An 18,775-nucleotide genomic window follows, 5' to 3' on the forward strand; every position below is an offset into this window, starting at 1 on the left:
CAATTTTATAAAGTACTTTGTGTTTATATTTAAAAAACAAAAGGCAATAAAAGATAGACTGTATCATACTTGGTACAGTTAAAATTATGCTAGTAAGGTATTTTCAGTATTTTAGGGTTTTTTTATACTCTTATACTATATATGGCAATTCCTTGAATTCATTCTGAAGCTTCCCTGAAGCTTCAGAAGAAAAATCTGTGCTCTTGTAGAAGAATAGGGTTCATTAAAGCATGCATTTGAGTAAACCCTCAAAAATACAGAATTAGATGGAATTTGCAAACAGATTTAAGTAAAGGTAAGTCCATACTAAGTCTTGAAAGTATCCTTTACCACTTGGAAAAAAAAAGAAAAAAATCTTTTCTACCCTTTTTGTTTTACTGCCACAACATCCTTCTTTCAAGATCAAAAGTTTTAGATCAAAGCCAAGATCAAACTCAACGCTTTAAATAGAAGCAACTTCACTAGGAACTATTAAACAAAGAAGAACTTTTTAACAGAGATATCACAGTAGAAAATCTTACTATAGTTTTTTATTTTGTACTCACAAGGTCTACTTGAAACTGAGTAACATATTTTTATTTTGTAAAGCCATGACAAATTTTTTACTATGATAGTTCTGAAAGTTCCTATAACTTGACTCTTGAACTGATTGCATTTGAATGAAGAAAGAAGAACAGAGTATAGTTCAAAGAGAATGAACAAAATTACGAACAAAAAATGATGTTAATTGCAAACACAAATGAATGCAACTACCTAAACAGTATTTCCTTGGATCAGTTAACAAATTAGATTGAATATTCCCACAGAAGTAGTTATGGGAAACACTGAACCATAGAAACAATGAAACATATTTATACTTTAAATCCTTTAAAGAATTACACTTTCTTTCCTGTCAAATGTTTGGAGAAAACCAGGGAAAAAAAATTACCAGAGACACTGATTGTCAGACCTGCAGACCCTGAAGCTGATTTGGGATGAAAATCCATAAACGTACAAATATACTGTGTGTTAAACCCCAGAGGCAGCTCCTGTTTTCTTGTTAATAGCTGCAGAGTAGTGAAGGAAACTCAAGGGGAATTGTTACTGACTTTTTCTATTGGTAATATACCCTGTGGAGCCAACAGCTGGGGTTCCCTGGAGCTGGCTGCTGTGCACATCCTACCTGGGACGCTCAGCTACTGAGATGACAGCCCGGCAGCACAAGGTGAGAGCCAACATGCCAGTGCAGACACCCGCAGAGGGAAGAGGGCAGGGACAGAAACAGGGTGGGCCTAACAAGCTGCAGTCACACCACGCTGCTTGTGCAGTCAACTGTTCACTTATTCATGCTTCAATAAGATTTAGCTCATAACCAGACTAGGAAATTTTGCTGGGATTGGAAGAGAGAGCATGGAAGAGAGAGAGTAGATGAAGAGGAAAAGAAGAAGGGAGAGAAGGAGGGTAAGGGAGGTAGGGGGGAGAAGATTTTTTAAGAACATTTGGTCTCCTACTGTATTCCTCTGTACTTCAAAAACTTACTTACACCAGATAAAAGAGTGATGGTACACCCAGTTTAAAGTGAGAATGACTGCATTACCCTCTATCAACTGTCCTGTTGGCTGTCCACATGACACTGACTGTCTTATTAAATCCCTTCACAATAGAAATTAAGAGATTAGTCGATCCTCTGTGTCCTTTTTCACTTGTGAAGACTTTGTTTCAGAGACTACTAATGGAGCTGTCCTGTATAACAGTTAAAACATGTCAAAGCACGCTAGGATCCTTCAGTCTTGCAACATCAGGATTAAACATAAATTTTGAAAAATGGGAGGAGAAAGAAGCACTTTCTACCAATTGGGTGAAGGTAGGCCTAATATCCTGGTAAATAACTTAGGCAATGGTTTACACCAGTTCCTCTTCAAGCCAGATCAGATCCCAAGCATAAAAGGAACTTTCAGAATTGTGCATAGCCTAGAAAACAATAGGAGATTTGTGCAACAGACAACTGTTTCATTTTACATTGAAACAGAAACCGTTTTTAAATTGTTCTGGCTGTGATGGCTAATGGAGATATTTCATAACTAAGTGAAAAATTATAATCATGCACTTTGCATATGTTGTCTATAACTTCAGTTCCTCTGTGCTGCTCTTATGCAAAGACAGTCAGTGTTGATAACCAAGAAGGTAGTTTTACCTAAGGTGAACATTGAATCAATACCATTTTAGGCTTTCCAACAGTCCTCAGATACTGGAAGGCAAAAAGAAAAAGATGAAAATGTGGAATAAAAATATTTACTGTAAATGAATTTCAGAAGAGCTCCTGCAAAGCAGAGGAAATTGATAACTAATGTAGTCATTTTCCAACCTCTCATTTCTAGAGATATTATGTTCCCCTCAATTACTGAAATTTACACCACATATACACCCTGACATTTATATATTCAGATCTACATGGACACCAGCAAGAGCACAGAAAAGTCGTTTTCTCCTAGACAATGTAGCTAACTTCACCAGTCTACAAATTGCAATTTTGTACCTTTTTACATCTTCCCATTTAACAGAAAACAAAAAATGGACTCCCTCCTAGTTTCATCCTACCACACTAGAATGATACAGCTTACTTTCTAAGGTTGATGCCATCATCTCTGCAATATCAGAAATGGATAATTTAAAGGCACTACGATAAAATGTAAGATATACAACTGTTTTCTTACCGCACAGATGATTTACTGGGAAAAAAAGAACACTAGTTGGAAAATTAGCTTACTTGGAGATTGAGAATATAATGTGCCCTCAGAACAGTCTGTATGACCTGAAAATTGTTTCAGCAGGCAAAACCTGGCTTCCAATCTTTTGTAAAAAGAAGTTCAGAAAATGGAAGTACAGAAAAGTATTTTATCCAGTAGCTCACTAGATGATCAAGTCTGGCTTGAAGCATTTGACTGAGAAAACAACTGTAAGGATTTTAAAACACTACTGTTACCAGAATTTGGCAGAGAAACTAAACAGGTAGTAGGCTACATCTGAAAATGACAAGACGGTTGGTGCATCCACATTGCAAGAAACAGTAAATCTGCAGCAAATAAAAATTACTGAAAAAGAAATCCAGCCCAGAATGTTCTCCTGTAAGAACAGTGAGTTCTCCAACTGATTTTGTGCAGTTTTCATGTGTACAGCTTTATTCACTGAAATGGAAAATCAAGTTTTTCTGACATTATTAATTTTCTAAGAAAGATGGTCATGTTCTAAATGTTCTAATTCCTCCAAGAGTCGCTGTGGTGATGTAAACACATTCTTTTCAGTCAGCATGCTGATCTGATATTTTTCAACACAACATCCCTACAGAGAAATTCTGTTCAAGTCAAACTTCCTCTTCCTTAAAATATGTCTACCTCCAAAAGACAAAACCCTATTGAAACAATAGAATCATAAAATCAGCTGGGTTGGAAAAGACCTCTGAGATCATCAAGTCCAACCCCAATCCAACCCTGCCGTGGTTCCCAGACCATGGCACTGGTGCCACGTGAAGGATGTACTCTCAGCACACTGCAACAGGACTTTCACATACTATGGCAGAAATGTTTTTCAAATTGGTAATCCAAATATATCCTTCATATCCATATTTGCAACTCTGCTTTGTGAAGAAAGTTATTACGTAGAGACGAATCAATGAATCCCCAGAACCACCTATTAGTTGCAAGATCAGATTCATAATCTAATAAAGAAAGCATCTCTAACAACAATACCACAGGATCTCTAAATAATATGCTTATTACTAAATAATTGTATGTAGCATATATATGATATATAGCATATGATATATGATTTATGTATCATAAGGGGTTATATTATCTATATTATGATAAAATATTATCTATACTATGAGAATATGTTTACAGTATGCTAAAATGGTCTCTTTGGTTTCTTCCTCTTCTAATTTCACTGGGTCCTCTCACTACTATACAGTTGCCTCTGGAGCAACTGGAAAAGTAGTTTGCTGGTTTACATTTAGACCTATCTGCTTGAGAACTACTGCCACGTGCTCTGAATTTCCAACACAGTCCAGAGTACAAGTTACAACATCTTTCTCTAAAAGTAGCAAGATATAACTCTTTTTAATACAATCACATATGGACATAAACCCTCAGATTTTAGGTTGGCCCTGCACTCCGTAATGAATCAGCAGGTCACACTTTTTGGGTTAGCACTACAGAGGGATGCATGGACATCAGGTGCATAGTATGTGTTTTTACATGTGTGAAATACATCTTCCCCACATATTCACTCCTTCCAGTCACAAACATGTCTTTCTAAAAGCCTAGAAAACAGGGAAATTTTCAAGGAAGTAAAATTTAGAGTGTTCTTTTAAAAACCCTAGACCACTGGGAATGGTAGGTGGCAACTTGTTTCTGTCACATAAAATTTCTACCTCAGCTTCAGGCCCAACTCTTTATCCTCCTGCACTAAAAAGATCTCAAATATTATTTCCTAGAGTAGCATTTGACTTTTCATTATTTCATAACCTTGTTCCGATGCAATAAAACTACTTGTAAGGAACCCCAAACTGGAGAGATTTCAGACATATCAAAGCCTACTCTTTCCTAATTAATACAGAAAAGCTGTTTTCTTGAAAGGTAGCATGAAAAATATTTTAAACCTTAATGGTTTGTTTCCATTGAGTAAAGAAAACAATGAGCAGGCTAAAAATTAATTGGTTGCTAACTTCTGTGCTTTTCTTCGGATGTTTTTACAAGCAATGAATTAAAATCAATGTTTATTGCTATGCAAGCCCAGCTGTGTCCTCATTAAGCAAGTCTACCTTCAACATTTCTGTAAAAAAGAGGGCCTGTCCTCCCTCCCTTTGCTATGTTTTCACCCCCTGCACATGTAGGTGGGAGAGTGGGAGCTTGGGAATGTGAACTCAATCCAGCATTGATCAGCCAGGCAGGAAACTGTTATTGTTCTTAGATACCAAACATAACTCCAGTACGCAGAAGCTCAGCCATTCTGCACATAACACAGCTTTTGTGTTCAGCAATGCAATTAATAAGGAAAAGGGAATGAAAATGACTGCCTGAGATTTATTAAACTTAAAAGAGATCCTAATGAACAAACACAAGGAATCCAGCCCACACTTACTGCAGAAATTGAACATTAGTTTCAAACGCACTTCAATGTCTCAACCAAGTTATTACTTGTGCAAATTTACTCTACTACTACAAGTACTTTACCTCTGAGCTGAACACACAGGATACTGAAAGGCAGTCAGAAGAAAAACAGAATCGCTTTTGTGAAAATCTGGCTTTTAACTGAAGAGGCAAGCCAATGTTTTAGCAGGTCATAAAACTAAATCCAGTAAAGTATCCTCCTCATCCTTAATGTAGACTCATGGTCCCAGCTGAGAATCTCAAAAGCTTTTTTTTTTCTTAATTATTCACTTCATAAATTGAGACTCCTAAATTAAGACTCCTAAAACTCTGTTTTAAGCTTAACTTTTGGAATTCAGAACAACAAAGGCACTAAAATGTTACAGCCAACACTTTCAACTCTAACTTTTAAAAGTTACATTCAACCTAGACACCAAGTTACTCAGTGCCCCCTGAGCATCTAACCTGAGGCAGCACGTTACCCCATTTTAGAATGTAATCACACAACACTTTGTAACAACACTATTCGGATCTCAAATGTCTGTGGTTTTCTCCTAAATCAGCAATCACGTGCAATGCAGAAGAAACTTAAATCAAACCTGCCAAAATGATAACAATACTTTAAATCACACCTGAACTTCAAGAGCTCTGTGACAAATTTGTGTCCTTACTAACACTTAATGATGTATCTTTTTATATAAGCCATTTTCATGAACTTTTGAACTATTCTACAAACAAAAATACACCACTGTTGTGTCTCATTTAGCAGTATCTTAACTGCAATTTACAGGAATGGCTAAATAAATTTCAAGGCCATTTTATGCCAATAACCGTCTTTAGATAAATACAGATCTATTTAAATAATAACAGACCTTACATCTTTTTTGACAGTTTGTTGCAAACAAAATTCTCTGTATCCTATGGTCTATCTAGAAAACTTTCCGGTGGATAGTCTATCTTTTTCAGAGTCAACAACATACAGACTGAGTTTGTCTGTCTTGTCTGATTCATCTAACATTTATGCATGCTACAGTACTCTATACATTGATTACAGTTTTATATTTTCCCAAAATCTTTATTCTAAGAAAATGGGATGCAATGTTGTCAGTAGAACTGATAATCTCAGAAAAAACACAGCACTAATAACTCACATTCAAAAACTTCTTTCTTATTGTGCTTGCTATCACTACAGAAGACATTAAACAAATGATATTGTTGATCTATGCTCATTTACATTTTTAACAACTTAAGAAAGATCTTTTAATCTTCCAGTCTGCAAACTTGTTAATACAAAAAAAAATACCAATTTTCTTGAGTGGAAGTGCCTATTCATCAAAGTGTGGTTTCCATGTATAAGAACAAGTATACATGTTAAGGTAGCAGTTATGCTTTCTTCAGATTATTTCTCAAACAGAATTGAACCATCAGTTGAATCAGTTATATTCTCTGTGCTGGTATTAAAAACACACACAAAAATCTCCATGTTCAGATAAAAAAATAATCAAGTGGTAAGCATCATTTAAGTATTTAATCAGCAGCCTGCTGTTCTTGGGACTAATACTTTATACTAATTTTGAAATTAATGTGAGATTCACTATTAAACGTTATTAAATACCAAAGAAAATGATACCTCTCATAGACTCTTCCCATTTTTTTCCCCAAATCACACACTTGAATGAGATTTACATACTTAGGAGGTCATTCCCACTGCCAATGCCTACAAATTTACTGTATCTCAACAAACAGCAAGCATTTCACTTCTTTACTGTCTCATGTTGCCAACCACCAATAAGTAGTTACTATGTACAACCCAAAAGAAAAACTTCAAGATAAGGCATGACTAGCAATGACAAGAAATATCAAGTGTTAACAACCCTAAGCCTTAAGTCATACTCTGATCCAATAAGAGTGATTTTTATGCAAGAAAAATTTTCTAGTACCCTCTATAAAACTGGAATGCACAACTGGAGTTTAGTAAGAGCATTCTTTTGAAAAATATTTGAATGCGGTAACTGACTATAACTGCTACCCTGTGAAGCATTCTCCTGTAGAGCCATCCCTTCATCCATATTTTTGTCTTAAAAAAGGGAATCAGGAAATCTATACAGCTTATAATTGGGGCAAAAGCCAGGACCCTTCTTAACAGCAAACTGCTTTATCAGAAATCATATTAAGTACCTGAGCTGCTGCTGTAATATCCTCCTAAAATTTATGAAACCACAGAAGTACTCGACTTGCATTGATTTAGAACTGTTCGCAAATTATATTCCAGCTTAAATTTTTAAACAGTTTTGCCATGAGTTTCCTCTCCAATCCATTTTTTCTTTGAGTAGGACAATCAGGGAATCACAGAATGGTTTGGGGGTTGAAAGGGATCTTAAGCATCATCTAGTTCCAACCCACCTGCCATGGGCAGGGCTACCTTCCACCAGACAGGCTGCTGAAATCCAAGAGCCAATCACATACAAACAAAACTCTTTATTTAAAATCATACCTGTTATAAATTCAGGTAATGATTTAAATAACATAATGTAATGAGAAAAGCAAGACTCCAGAAGGGACTGTGAACTGGTATTTTATATTTACCTTTGGTATTCCAGAAGTGTCAAGCCAGTTCTGGAAGATACTTTCAACAGTTAACCCGGATCTTGGGGGGGGGAAAAAAAAATTAGAAGACACACACAAAAATACCATTTTTTTTCCATATACATAAAATAACCCTTCAGAAGCTAAGCAAACTCCCTAATTCCAAGTATTTGTTGTACTGCAGTAGTACTACATTCTTGGGTTTTTAATGAATAATACCATAACGGGTCACATGAGCAAATCAGGCAGATCAGGTTTTCTGTGCTCAAAACTCAAATGATAAATTCAGTGCTTATGAGGAATGACAGAGAAAGTGTTAGGTGGTAAACCACATTTATGGAACACGTGAAGTATGAACAGGTCCTCTGCTTCTCACTGAGTGGCTTTTTGGTTTCTTTACAGGAAAAAAGTCTTAGGCAAGCACATTTATACTGAAACATTCAAAACCAGTAGTTTATTAAAGAAGCAGCCTAAATGTAAAGATAAAACACTAAATTAAATTAAATACAAACTTCCTCAAACTTTTAGGTTTTAAATGGCACTGATGGATATTAATTCTCAAAGTTACCAAGTATCTAATAAACTCTAGCTTTGTCTTTTCTGCACTTTCTTTACATCCCGATAACATTCATAGTGAAATCACAGAAGAGTCTGGAGCTCCAACAAAAGGAAATAGTCTCTCACGATCAAGCCCTGTGAGACTGAAATAACCACATGCTAAGTATTTGCAAATTCAGACATCATATTTCCCCTTTTACTTTTGTAGCCAACTTCTGTTGCATTTACTTCAGTTCAGGTTGGAGACTTCCCAACTTGCAGGGAACTCAAATAAAAAGAAATTTAAAACAATTTTTTTAAAAAATGGCACTGTCCGTGCTGTGTGCCAGTGCTGGAGAAAGGGAGTTGGAGAAGCCCTCAGTGAATGCAAATATTCTGAGGAGCAGAACAGATGTGTGTGGTCCCGTGCATGGCAAGGCTCGTTCTCACACTTGCAGCTACTTTCACATGTGGAATGCAGACTCATAGCAAGCAAAGCATTCATGGAAAGAACAACCATTTCAAAGCTCTGAATCAGGAAGGCAAAGCAACTCAATACAAATTTTTCTCTGATCACATGATTCAAATAATTGCAGCAGTCAAGCAGAAATGTTTCTACACAGCTAGGATTCTGAATTTTAAGGAAAACACCACTGTGCATGTTTGAATATATAAATAAATTTGTTACAAAAAACTTAACATGTATGTGATGCTTGTGTAGTGTTCCACATTCAAATAAATTATTAAACATCCAGGCTTGTTCCTTGATATTTATTCAAACTTATGAAATTTAGAGCATTTGACTGCTATATCCTTCAAAGTATAATTGCCTTCACCTTACCATCATGCTCTAAAAATTGGTGTCTAGTCTTAAGTTAGTTAGCTGAGTCCCTTCTACAGGGAATAGAGAAAAGGAAAAGTATTTCCAAACAGTTAATCAATGTACTTTCCTCAGAATAAGATGATGTTCTTGAGTTCTCTTTTCTGTCTGGTTACTAGAAAAAGTGCATACAGGACTAGCTTAAAACTGGGCACCAAAATTTTACACAGTTAAAGATGTAAATGTGGATTGTACCACTTATTCCGTCTCAAGTACTATAAGCAGAATAACAATTTTTTTAATTTGTTATTGCATGAATCAAAACAAATACAGCTCAGTGTTCTAATGCTGAAGCAGAACTAGGAGCTGGGGAAAATTCTCTTATCTGTGCATTTAGTTTGTCTTACCAAGGGATAAGAAAAACAGCCTCACAATACCAGGTAGTCCTTTTTCCTCCCTCCCCCAGAAGCTAAACTTACACTGTGCGATTTCCTCATGATAGAAAAACTCTGCAAAATAATCTATGTTACATTTGCTATGTAGAGCATTTATGTAATACACCCCCTCATTTCAAAAACTGGCGTTTATGACACTGAGGGGAATCACACTGTTCTGCCACTACACTAACCCAGGCAGTAAACCACGAGACAGCTACTCGGCCTTTCCTAAAACTATCCTTTTTCCCAAGGGCAAAGACAACAGTGCTGCTGTTTCTCTGCCTGCAGCACCCCCAGTTTCAGCCAAACACCTGCCATATGACCATATGCAATCTTCTTTGTTTCTACTTGGACACACCTTTTTTTATTCCAACTTCAGACATTCTTGTTGGCACCTATCAAAAGAAACAACTTGGTTCAGCAGTTTACAGGCATCCACTATTTTTTTTTAATATATTAGTAATAAGCAGATCTGCTCCGAACCTCTTAAGAGTCAGTACTGAAGAACTGTGAAGATGTTGGAAAGGTTTCCACTAACTTGCTTGGCTTCAAAACAACCCCCAAAAAATTATCATAAACTATTGCTATTTCAAAAAAAAACATGGTAGGAAAGGACAGATAGCCTGGTGTTTGTAGAGGCTGCAGTTCAGTGAGGGCACTTACCACCCACTTAGGTTGCAGTTAAGCATCTGTAAGGGCTTAAATGTGGTGTTTGTGTGAATTTCTGGATGGGATTCTGTTTAAGGTTCTGCACTGGACTGTGGGATCTGGGTTCCATTGTTCAGGTTCTTCATTGCTTCCTACTGCAGTTCCCTGCTGTAAAATGAGAATGGATTTACATCCATTATCTCCTCCCTTGTCTATTTGTTTAGACGATAAGCCAATCAGCCTAGGAATTATTTCCTGACATGCATATATACAGTTCATGGCCAGATTCAATGCTTCAGAGCAAGGTCTGTAAAACACTAACATTAATGATAACTTGAAAACGAGTATTTAAAGAGATGTCTATATATCAAGTTTTCATTGCACAAGGCCCCAGGGCACTCTACAAACTTCAGGATAAACCCACTTACTTCCTAAATCAAGAGGGAGAAACCATGAAAGTGTGAAATTTTTTTTTATATGTAAAGGAGGATAGAAAAGTCTGCCATATCCAACTGAAATGTATAGCTGAGTAGTTCGAAATTGATGCATTATTTCAGTACTTAATCGACAAATTATGAAGACATCCAAGGAATGTGGTTAGTGAGCCTGGGTTATTAACAGTACAAATAGTAGAGCTGTACCACAAGCCTTCCTTTGTCTATCACATATTATTAAAACCATAGCTTAGTAGTAGACTTGTTTATTTTATTGAATGAAATGAAATAAAAACTACGAGCACAAAACTCCAAAGACCAGAACTGACCTGCTCAAAAAAAATCTGCAGTCACAAAGTAGCTGCACAAGCAGCAAGTCTTTAGAGATTTAAAGATTTATCTGAGACTAGTGAAGTTCCCCCTCTGTTCCAGGGGTAAATACTGAGCCTTGGCCCAGCTCACGTGCTGGGCAGATGTGCAGAGGATGAAGGTGCAGCACAGACTGTGGGTGTGAGCCTTGGGGAGAACAGAGCCACCAGGAGCTTTATAAAACCTAGTGCACTGTATTATATAGACACACAGGAGGGGTTTGTTGGTGTCTGTTTTGGTTTGCTTGTTTTTTTCAATGTAGTGAAGTCTCAAATGATACACGAGCAAGTCAAATGCCTCAATTACAGGTGGGAAGGTACTGCAGCTGTTCTGCAGAAGGGCCAAGGTAATGTGAGACTCCAGCCAGTGCATGGAATATTTTAAAAATCTTTCTAAACAGAGAAGGGTAATGATGAATCTCTGTTTGTCCTTCTCACCAGTAGTCCTTCACACAGACAAATAATCTGCTTTAAAGGCAAGATAAGAAATTATAAAGGCCCAGAAGGCAGTGCTTAGCCTGTCTGGTGTGAGCATTCAGCTGCAGTCCAGAACCAGAAGGATCCTCCTCCCAGGATGGATTCCTGCAGCCAGCATGCCATGATAATTGAATCAGAGCAGGAAGGGAAGGAGCCCTATTAACCAGGCATAAAAATCTCCTCCTCTGAACACAGAAGGCAGCAAAAATCAGTGACTGCCCCTTAAAAAATTATGTCTGTATCTTGGAACTACTCATCACTGGGAATGTACTTTAAAATCTCCTTTAAATAAAAACTACAGGAATTAAGTACTGAAAGGTGAAAATCTTTTAGATGTAGCCTCTGTATCCAACAGTAGAGAGTGAGTTCATGTTACATCACTGCAGTGTAATAATTACAGAAAATTTCCACACTCTTGCATGACCATTTTCTGTCAATATTCATCCTGTTCTCATTACAAACATCTCCCATAAGCCAAGTTCTACTGCTAACTACACTAGTTTTCCTCTGTTGCCACAGCTGAGGGCAGGATTTGGATTGATTATCTACTACACATTTCTCTTTTCTTCTTTTTTTTTTTTTTTAAATGATTAAGACCAGCCTCCATTACAAACTTCGGTGTCTTAGAGTGCTTAATATTTGTCAAATTTGCAGCATTTAGTTTAAACTTTTAAAATTTGCTTGGTAGAATTGCACAAGTCTGGAAGGTTTTGTGTGCTACAAAGAATTTTGTTGCTCTAGTATGGAAATGCACTTCATTCCCACAACAAACTTTGTGTAAAAAAGAACTGATCAATAGATGATCTCTAAAAATATTTCATTTTCTCTTTCCTCCCTTTTCTTTTACCTCAGGTGAGTATTTCTGTACTAGGAACAGAATGCGTTTAAGAATGAAAAAACATCCTTGCAGCAGATAAGAAATAAAGGCCTTCTGTATATCCAGATATTCTATTAATCTTGCATTGCTGTTGAAATCTGCATCCAAGGTAATTTTGGTTCAGATATGCTACATATATGACTGTAAAATGAATTACCATAGATCTGAAATTTTGTTCATACATTCTGGAGTGTGATGCATCACAAATGGAGCCATACTTCTTTTGCATTAGTCTCACTGAAAGTTAAAATATACTAGCATGTGTATAGGCAGAAAAGTGGATGCTTATGCAAATAACATTTTGCACTGGGTTCGGACTTCAGAGAAACATAAGAAAAAAGGAAGGAAAATGAGTTTTTTTAAACAAATTAATGTATAATCATACCACTAAAAAATCCACTTTTGTATATATTCCATATAATATTCCTGCTTATATTTCAGCAGGAAATTATATTCAGTTAGATAAACAAAGTATTATCCTTCAGTACATCATTGGAAAATGTAACACCACCCTAACTAAATTCAGAGTGTCACAAAACACATTTTCTCAATGCTAATGAGCTTCTTTGTCCCTCAACCTTTAGGAACAGAAGTGTTTCACCAAAAACCTCAATATATTTGACTTCTATGAATTTTTTCTCTCCTTTTTTTTTCTCCAAACCACTCATCCAGAGTTATCACCACTTTTGGAATACTGGTCTTCAAAGTTACATTTTTCAAGTAAATACATTATTTTAAAAAAGTATAATACGTAAAGCTCCACTACAAAAGAATCTGTATTTGTAGCACAGGCTACAGGAGCACAGAACAAACCAACAGATAAGCAAGGATAGACTCCAAATGCTGCTAAAGACAATCTGAGTCATATCCAACCAGCCACAGTCACACACAGGAGGATTCTGGAGGACATGTCAGGCAATTAATGCTGGATTTCCATCCGTGTTTTCCATCTTTCCTCCCTGGATACACTGTATGACAGGGAGGAGATGGCACCAGACTACTTCTTGAGAAAAATGCATTTTCTCTGTTTTGCCAGATGCATAGCAGGCAGAGCAGAGGGTAATTTGGGTAGGCAGCTATGCCTGGAACTTCAGTTGCACAGTGAACACAGGACAGCACTTCTGATCTGACAGGCAAGTTAAAGGCACTGCTCAGGGAGAGCAGGCACAGCAATAAAACAGCAAGGCCCACAAGTTTTTGTGTCCATATGTATGGGAATTTTCAGAGGAACACACACTTGAAAAAAACAAACAGAACAATACTAAATGAAATCACTAAATGAAATCCCCACTATTTCTGGTTGGCACAGCTGATATTTAAATCTGATTTTTTTTTTTTTTTTTTTTTTTTTTTTTTTTTTTTTTTTTTCTTTTCTAGCCCAGTTCTTACTTTTTTTGTTTAGGGATGTCTTCCAACAGCATGCAAAGGAAATCCTGGAAAAGGAACAAAGCACCACAGTTAGTATGCTTATGAAGATGTAACCCTGTGTCTGCATTGCTAGTGAGCAACGTTTTCTTACAGACTGCAAATAAAAGAATGCTAAGAAATAAATTTATATATTGCTATGGTGATATATTGCTCAGTTATTTATACAACATACATTATGTTTGGCAGTTTTCCAACCCACTCATGCAAAAAGTGTTAACACTGAAAGAAAATGGACTTGAAAAGCCTGCTGACTGTTTTAACATAATCCCACATTCCCACTTTTATCTACAATATGCACACACACACACAAACTACATTTAAAACTGTTAAAGGCTGCAGATTCACATACTCAAAGGTTAGGAAACACCAAAATTAAGGGTCTTTACATGTTCTTCAATGTGCTTATGTTATCACACTGTCTTCAATTATATAACTACATAAGGCTTTTTCTTCCTTAATGCCCAGGCCTGACTAGAAGATCACACCTACTCCTCATTCCACAACAAAATCCACAACGTTGCTGATAACCACCTCAACTAATGAGTAAATTCTTCAAAGAAAAAACAACCAGAATTTCTTTCAGGTATTTACAAGGACATTTCAATGCCAATGGAAGAGCATTATTATCATCCTCACTTCTACCAGTATGATAACCCCCTATAGAAAGTTATGCCTGACATCACTCAAAGGTTTTCTGGCACCCTGTGCTCTACATGACATAATTTTAATGACAATCACTTTGGCAGAATACACTCCTTTGAATAATCTCATATAATAGGACTTATTAATGTGCATCATTCATTTATATGCTGTTTCATAAATCAATACATCCACTTTATTAATACTAATCTTTGTGGATACAAGTTTCAGAGGCTGTTAATGTTCCCCACTGCAGTGTATGAGTGCAGGCTGATTTCTGATTGTAAGTCATTGCTCTTCAAGGCCTTGAAGAATGTTTCCTAAAAGGCAATCTTTTATTTAGAGACCTTGTCACAGCAGCCAACAAAAGATGCTGTTTCTCTGAGTGTGGCATTGTTAGGGAACCAAAGTAACAGTGACTGCACACTTGTAGTAGAGTTAAGCCTTCCTCCTTTAGATCATAAGTGAGAGTCAGGTCCTGGAGCAGTGGCTGCAAAATTGGCTTATGACAAAAAGTAAATTGCATGGTGCTGGGCTCAGTGTTGCTGCAGCCAGAGTGGCATCACTGACTGTGCCAGGAGTCCTTCTGTCCCAGCTCCAGTGCACTGCTGACACCATGAGCAAGTGTAACATTCCCTTATTTCATACTCCCACTTGAAGTTCTGTACCATTATTCTGTATGTAAACAGAGAATTCCTCCACTTGTGGAAGTTTTGTTGGAGGTACTGAGTAAGGTTACATGTAAATAAAGAAAATGAAAAGCTCATGATTAGAGTTGTTTGAAAAGTGTGTGAAAAGTAAAACTGCAGTGGACGTCCCTCACACCATTTGCTGTGTCTGTACATATTAATGCAGCATGATTCCCTGACTGGATTGCATAGACTTCTTATAATCAATCAATAGTATACTTAAAGATAGCTCTAGTATTAGAAATGGGTTTATATTCTGTATATTATACTATGAAATTAAACATCTTTGTGATTAAAGTTGTCTTCATTTTTCCAAATATCTAATAAGAATAATGTAGTAACCATCATTCTACACACTGTCTTAAAATTAGGATTAATCTGTCTTATCTTAACTGCTCCTATTTTGATGCTCCAAAACAGAGCAGGAAAACAAATTACCGTTTACTCATACTAGCATGCCTTTTAGCATTTGCCTATTATCAAGTCTGCATGACACATCTCATTATAGGTCTGACTTTTCAATTGCTTATAATTTTGCCAAACTTTAACCATCTGGATTGCAATTTTATCCTCATGGTATTTTTTTCTTCCTCCTTAGACAAAATAGTTTAGCAGTGCCCAAGAGAAAACCCAGAGGGGAATGCAGGGGGTTTTAAGCTTTGATGCCACGTCCTAGGGACCCTACACTTTGAAGCAAAGACTTGGGGATGACCAGGGTAATCATAAATAAATTCTGGATCAGATTATAAATTATAGTTTGTTCTTTGTTGCAAGTAATTCAGTGAAGGCAGAAAGAAAATATGAATTAGAAGTCATGTGCCACCCCAGTGCTGCAATAGGTACAAACTGGCTTATACTGATATGATCAAATCATCTCACTGCTCCTGTTATTCTTCCCTGGTTAGAGAACCAGAGGCTAGAAAACAACTTTTCCCTCTATAAAGAAAAGATTATTCTGCAGTTTCTGTAACTCTATTGACATTTGGCCAAACTGAAAAAGCCTTAGAAAAATGAGTTCACACATGTTCACTGAGCATTTGCTGGCCTCTTATAATTAAATTCCCTAATGACTCTTGTCTGCTCTCAACTATAGCCCTGACTGAAGCCAGCAATTTTAATCACGACTACAACTTTGGGCTGCTGGGTAGATCAAACCTGGAGAAGACTGTGCATTTGAGATCAAGGAGAAATTTTCTTTGCACTGTTAATGGCTGTACACATGTTGATATCAAATAAAGAACATTCAATATTAAAAGAAAAATTATATCTTCATATGAAAACCTCAAATCTAGATATTTCCAATGCTCTACAACCAACAGATACTTTAGTTTAAATTCTCTGACTGAAATATAAACGAGGTGCATAAAAGCAATGGAGATTTCATGACTAAAAGTGACACATCTAAATGGACATTCACGTGGCAACAAATAAACTCAGATTGCACTTACACCCAATTTCTTGCAGAAATTATCCACTCAAAGCTAAACTACCCCAAACAAATATGCAGTTTGTAAATTACATAAGTAAATGGTAAATGTTAATTTATCCCCTCTGGGTGGAAAAATAAATAATGAGCACCATTTGTAGGTCCCTGTTTATTTGGAATTCCCTCCCCATTCATCTTCCTGGCTTTTATTTAACAAAATCAACAACATTTTTAAATCCTTCTGTTGGGGTTTTGGTGAGGAGCCCAGAATGCAGCTCCAAAGATGATAATTCCTACCAAGAGCAAGCTTGACTCCCCACCTATATGTTCAATTATCAGACAGCAATCCTTGGCCAGACAGCTGGAAAGTTTAAGCCCCAGGGATGGAGCCACTGACTGGCTTCAGTCAAAATTAGGATTTGTTGCCTGTTATAACAGACATAACTACATGAAAATTAAAGTCTGCAAACAATTCAATTCCCAAGATATTCCTATTTCAATATGAAGCAGAACAACAGCTTTAACTGTGTTAGGAGTATCAGTAACTCTCACTCCTTCCTTTTTAGTTACAGCAAAGAACACTCCACTCATTATTTTAAAAGTTCATTCAAAGCAATTACTAAGTGGATTCTCTCATAGAAAGAAAACTGGAAGATTTTTTTAAAAATCCTTCTCAAAGATTCCAGACTTGCTTTACTCACCTATTGCTAACTCAATTAAAATAAACTACTATTAAAATCTTACTGAGCATGCAAACAAAACCAAGGAAAAAGGTAAACTGATGAACGTTTCACATCTGAAGTAATTTCCTTGCACCTGCAGCTCCCATCTAGGAAAATTACTACAAACACAACTGAAAACAAGACTAGTATTCATAACACGGGCAATTTTTCACTGGTTTTACTTTTCTTTATGCCCAGAATTCCAAAGCTGGAAACTTTTACCATTATTTCAGACAAGGTGAAAATACAGCACTATGATATTTAAACTTACCATTTTCACCTCTATTTATTTTAAATCTTTTATTCATTTAAACACTGACAGCATGTTTGTTCAAGAAGAAACTTGAACAAGAAACTTTGTACTAACTTGATTTTATTGCTTCTGCATTTGCAATTCTTGCTGTGATTCGTTATCTACCTATACCAGACACTAATATAAACACAGTCTTTAAGACTAGTAGTATAATTTCTTGAGACATTTTGCAGCATTCAAACAATCTACTGACAACTCATCTCACACCAACCAGGAGCAACAAGTTAACTTCTTGTCATCAAAATATGAGCACCTTCCTTAACCACCAGATTAAAACCCTGGGCTGCTTTTGTTGTTAGCAGTTTCATGGTTTCTGCAATTTTCAAAATTTTTTCATCTGTGAAATAGTGAAGCATCATTTTTATGATTTTGGACACCATAACGTAGACAAAACTCCTACAGTCCCTGGCATTTTCCACACTATGCCACATGTGGTTCAGGGTGCCAGTAACAGGCACAGGAACAGCTGCATTAGTGTTCACCCCCCCAACACCCCAAATATTCCTCCACAGGGCAGAGTTGCTGTGTTGGAGCTGCTGTGCCCGACTCTTGGGTGACCTGACATATGAAAGAATTCCCAGGTCTGTGAGCTGCTTGTAAGATATATGGGCACACATCTCTCCCCACAAGAGTGAGATTCCAAACAGCAAGCATGCAAGCACAGGATCACGGTGGCTGGGAGACACAGCAAGTGTTGGACTCCAGTCCTGCAAAATCAGAGGCCTTTGCTCTGTGTTGCAAGGAGACATTTATCACCCCCCAGAACATCCTCAAAGAATTGAACCATAACTCCATAAAAGACAGACCAGCAAAGAAACTGGTTTCAGAAATTCACTCATTCCCCTTCCCCTTTCTCTTCCTTTGCCTCTCATCACACTGCTCTTCCAGCAATGCTAAATATTTGTTGTGTCGTAGGTTTTGTTCCAGGACTGTTTTTAACCATATGAGTTCAGAGTCCTGGTTCACAGACACCCCCATGAGTGGTTGTTTTCACAGCATTACTTGCAGTGCTGTGGAACCAGCTGGATTCATCACCAATGGCAGGATTCCTAGAACTTCGGGTTCACAGAGCTATGTAATTTCCTAAATCAAAACAAAACTAGAGCCAACAGTTACAGGACTTTTCCAGAAAGACCTAGAGGGAGGTAAATTTCTACCCATTTGGGTTTGCCCTCATAAGAAGGACACTGAAATGACAAGCATTAAATGAAGCAGCATGCAGAGAGGAAGAAAAGTCAGAAATATAAT

The 18,775-nt window shown here is 36.8% G+C and overlaps 1 protein-coding gene across 7 annotated transcripts in view; it reads right to left on the bottom strand.

Annotated features, from left to right (window-relative positions):
- LOC113989093 (aminopeptidase O (putative)) overlaps positions 1-18,775 on the bottom strand; it is a 149,869-nt gene that overhangs the window by 74,854 nt on the left and 56,240 nt on the right. For 4 of the 7 annotated variants that reach the window (XM_027723341.2, XM_027723338.2, XM_027723350.2 and 1 more), the window contains 2 exons: positions 13,700-13,743; positions 7,713-7,773 (listed from right to left, as the gene is read on the bottom strand). In XM_027723341.2, coding sequence (XP_027579142.2) covers positions 7,713-7,773; positions 13,700-13,743 — 105 coding nt within the window. Of the gene's footprint in view, positions 1-515; positions 2,228-7,712; positions 7,774-8,137; positions 9,902-13,699; positions 13,744-18,775 lie in introns of those variants that run through there. The other 3 variants (XM_039381670.1, XM_039381671.1, XM_039381669.1) reach the window with 3 other exon arrangements.

Source organism: Pipra filicauda, unplaced genomic scaffold (assembly GCF_003945595.2).
Source record: "Pipra filicauda isolate LSUMZ 115617 unplaced genomic scaffold, ASM394559v2 scaffold236_size1216567_pilon, whole genome shotgun sequence".
Taxonomy (NCBI): Eukaryota; Metazoa; Chordata; class Aves; order Passeriformes; family Pipridae; genus Pipra; species Pipra filicauda.